Below are 3,829 nucleotides of genomic sequence, written 5' to 3'. Positions count from 1 at the left end.
AAGACGACGCTGCCGGAGGATAGAATCTACTCGTTACTTGGTATCTTCGACGTTGAGATGCTCACACACTATGGAGAAGGTGCTGCAGAAGCAGAAAAGCGGCTGCGTGCGATCTGAACGAGCGAAGAAAGTGTATGCAGGATCTCTGTGCCACGAGCCCCCGCGACGACAAAGCGCGCATCGAGGCGACCAAAGGCGGCTTATTGATGGACTCTTACCGCTGGATCCTGGAAAACTTCGAATTCCTGGAGTGGCGCAGCTCCCATGCGAAGCCTTTGCTGTGGGTGAAGGGAGACCCAGGCAAGGGTAAAACGATGCTCCTTTGCGGAGTTATCGATAGCTTTGATCAGAGGGAATCGCTTACATGTCTCGTGGCATTTTTCTTCTTCCAGTCCACGGATGCGCGCATAAACAATGGGACGGCCCTATTGCGTGGCTTGATCCACACGATCGTCCAGCAGCAACCATCACTGATACGGCACGTTGAGACAAAATACCAAGCGATGGGCAGACTAGTCTTCGATGATCTCAACGCTTGGTTCGCACTTCGAGACATGTTCACCGCTATACTTCGAGACACCCGTAGACCACCGCTTTATATCATCATCGATGCACTGGATGAATGCATAAGAGAAGACCTGCCCAAGCTCTTATCACTCATTGTGGACCTATCATCCGAGAGTCTCAACGTGAAATGGATGATCTCGAGTCGCAACTGGCCAGAGATTGAGGGTCCACTGCGAAGTGCGGAGCAGAAAATCAGACTATCTCTGGAGCTGAACGCTGGGTCCATAAGTAAAGCGGTTGAGACGTTCGTCGACCAACAAGGTGCGTGTCCTGGCTCAAGCTCACGACTATGACGCGGAGACCCGCGCTGCGGTTGCCCAACATCTTCACGACAATGCGGACAACACCTTCTTGTGGGTGGCTCTGGTCTGTCAAGACTTGGCGGACGCCCGCTCGTCGGAAGCACTCAAGGCTCTGAAAGACTTCCCGCCAGGTCTTCCCGAGCTCTATGAACGCATGCTCACGCAGATACGAAAAAAGTCTGCAGAGTCTTGTTGCCAACTCCTTGCTCTTATGGTAACTCTCTACCGTCCTGTCACAACAGCCGAGCTGGAATGGCTGCTACTACCGAACGAATACAGGAGATCCGAGCTCGTGAAGTTCACCATTCAGGATTGCGGATCCTTTCTGGTGGTACGGAACAACGTTGTCTACTTTGTACATCAATCCGCTAAGGACTTCCTTCTCGATCGCGCGATCGATCGTATCTGTCCGGAAGGTCAAGACAAGATACACCTGCTTGCTTTCGAACGATCGGTCCACGAGTTATCCGGCACGCTGCGACGGGATATCTACGACTTGCAAGATCCAGCGTACTTCATCGGTGATGTAAGAGCTCCAGATCCAGATCCACTGCAGCGCGTTGCATATGCCTGCAGCTCGTGGCCCGATCACCTTTTCGATTCACTAGCGATGGACAAAGGTCGCTGCACCATGGCGCTGATTGGGAGGACCGTGCATACAAGTTCTTTTGCAAAAAGTTTCTGTACTGGCTTGAGGCGCTGAGTCTTCGAGGCACCATGTCAGAGGGTGTGCTGTCCATCACTAGACTTCTTGCATTTATCCAGGTAGGATGTCACCCCTCTGTGTTGCAGTAAATCGCTCTTTGTTCTAATTGCTCCCAGAGAAGCTCACGGCATGCGCCTCTTCTGGAGATAGTCCACGATGCCGATCGACTGATCAACTACTTCAAGGCTGGAATTGAACAATATCCCTTCAGAGCTACTCATCCGTACCCCTGTCAGTCCCGGAAATAGTCCAATCCGCAGGTTTTTCGAATACGAGGCGCCGCAGTCAATCAAGCTACAGCCACCAGCCGCAGATGACTGGGGTCCATGCCGGCGGACTCTGGAATCTGGACATTGGTGCATCAGCTCGATGGTGATATCGGCTGACTCGCGATGGATCGTGATTGGCTCACTGGAAGAAGTCGCGACAATCTGGAGCGCAAGCAGCGGACGTCGCGTCCAGGAATTGATAGGGCATCACAATTCAATCGTATCTCTGGCCGTGTCCGGTGATTCAAAGTGGGTGTTGACTGGCTCCCGTGATCGGACTGCGAGATTGTGGGACATTGACAACGGGACCTGCATCCGGACTTTTATCGGTCACAACTCTGGTGTGTCCTCCGTGGCAATATCGAGCGACTCACGATCGATGATTACGGGTACATGTGACGGTACGGTGAAGATTTGGACATCGGCAGTGGTATCTGTCGGAGCACAATACTGGCTTGCAGTCAAGGTGGAGCAGAGGGTGACAGCAACGAGGATAGCAGGGAAGATGACGGCGACGAAAGTGATGCGAAGGCTGTCAGCAGCGATCACAGTTCCTCCACGTACACCTTTTCACGGTACGGAGTTTGGAGTGAAGAGTGTATCTTGAAGAGTGTAATCTCCGACGACTCGAAATTGGCATTCATAGGCTCGAAGAACGGTAGACTGAGACTTTGGGACGTGGTCAGCGGCAGCTGCATGGTGGAAGTCTGGATAGGACAAGAGATCGAGTCCATCGCGATCACCCGGGATTGGCGACATGTGGTACTGGGGATGAGGGGTGGAGAAGTTGCGAGTTGGGACCTTGGCAGCGGGAGTGCGTTTCGGACCTTCTACGGCCATGTTTCAAGGGTCAGGGCGGTTGATGTATCCGGCGACTCGAAGTTGATTGTCAGCGGATGCAACAACAATACAATCAGGATCTGGGATGCAGAGTCCGAGGTATGTCTGTCGATACTGAACGGCCACAGCGGACAGATCGACAGTGTTGCTATCTCAACTGACTCTACGTGGATTGCCACCGCATCAACCGATGGCACCATCAAACAATGGGAGATCGGTGCTGCTGTAGGCGACCAGACGTCCGAGCAAGGGAGCAGAAGTGCTCATCTGACTCCGGGCTCGAACGAGTCGCAAACGGTGTCTGTAAACACGCTGGACGTTCGCGAGGAGCACGGCGGTAATTTTCTCCAGCGCCACAACGACATTGTTACTTCAATCACAATTTCTCAGGACTCACGCAGGATTATCACCGGGTCGTCGAAAGGCTGTGTCAAGATCTGGGATATACGAAATAGCAGCTGCTTGCAGATTATCGAGGGACACGACCGGAGCGTAGACAATCTGCTCATCTCGAGCGACTCCCGCTGGCTTGTCTCGACCGGATGAGCCGGGACCGCTAGACTGTGGGACCTAGTCAGTGGATGCCAAGTGAGAGTCATTGACAACCCCACCGGACTCATTCCTGCAATGGCATTCTCCTCCCCACTCACGCTGGCTAGCGACGGCCACGGGATTTGCCGCGACAAAGATGTGGGACATAGCCACTGGACAGTGTATCCGTACCTTCGGGACGCCTTACCAAGGTACTTCGGCGGTGTCATTCTCTAAGAACTCACGCTGGCTTCTCACGGGCTCGCGGAACCGCACAGCACAAATCTACAACGTCAGCGATGGAAACTGCATCCAAGTCTTCACAGGACATGACGAGGATGTCACCGCAGTGGCCGTCTCTGACGATCTACATTGGCTTGCCACGAGCGCATTCGATCGTACGGGCCAGGATCTGGAACGTGGAGACTGGTGCATGTATGCAGACAGTCAAAGTTGACAAATCACTCTGGTGCTTGTCCTTCGAAGCTCGGTCCGGGAATTTCACATCTGAATTTGGACCAGTAGTTTTCAACGTGGACAAAGCCCAGCGGCAAGAATTATGGAAGACTGCTGTCGGACGTCAGCATTGCCCATTGGTCGGCCTAGAAAAGAGG

The 3,829-nt window shown here is 53.3% G+C and overlaps 1 protein-coding gene across 1 annotated transcript; it reads left to right on the top strand.

The window, feature by feature from the left end:
• Positions 1 to 503: 503 nt before the first annotated feature.
• LOC147879062 (vegetative incompatibility protein HET-E-1-like) lies at positions 504 to 1,572 on the top strand. The gene is made up of 2 exons (XM_087372330.1): positions 504 to 828; positions 944 to 1,572. The coding sequence occupies exons 1-2, from the start codon at positions 504 to 506 to the stop codon at positions 1,570 to 1,572; spliced, it is 954 nt and encodes a 317-aa protein (XP_087228456.1).
• The last annotated feature ends 2,257 nt before the right edge of the window (positions 1,573 to 3,829 follow it).

The sequence above is a fragment of the Dipteris shenzhenensis genome, unplaced genomic scaffold (assembly GCF_047967505.1).
Source record: "Dipteris shenzhenensis isolate YYH24624 ecotype China unplaced genomic scaffold, Dip_SZ_1.0 scaf0102, whole genome shotgun sequence".
Taxonomy (NCBI): Eukaryota; Viridiplantae; Streptophyta; class Polypodiopsida; order Gleicheniales; family Dipteridaceae; genus Dipteris; species Dipteris shenzhenensis.
This window is presented reverse-complemented; position numbering and strand designations above follow the sequence as displayed.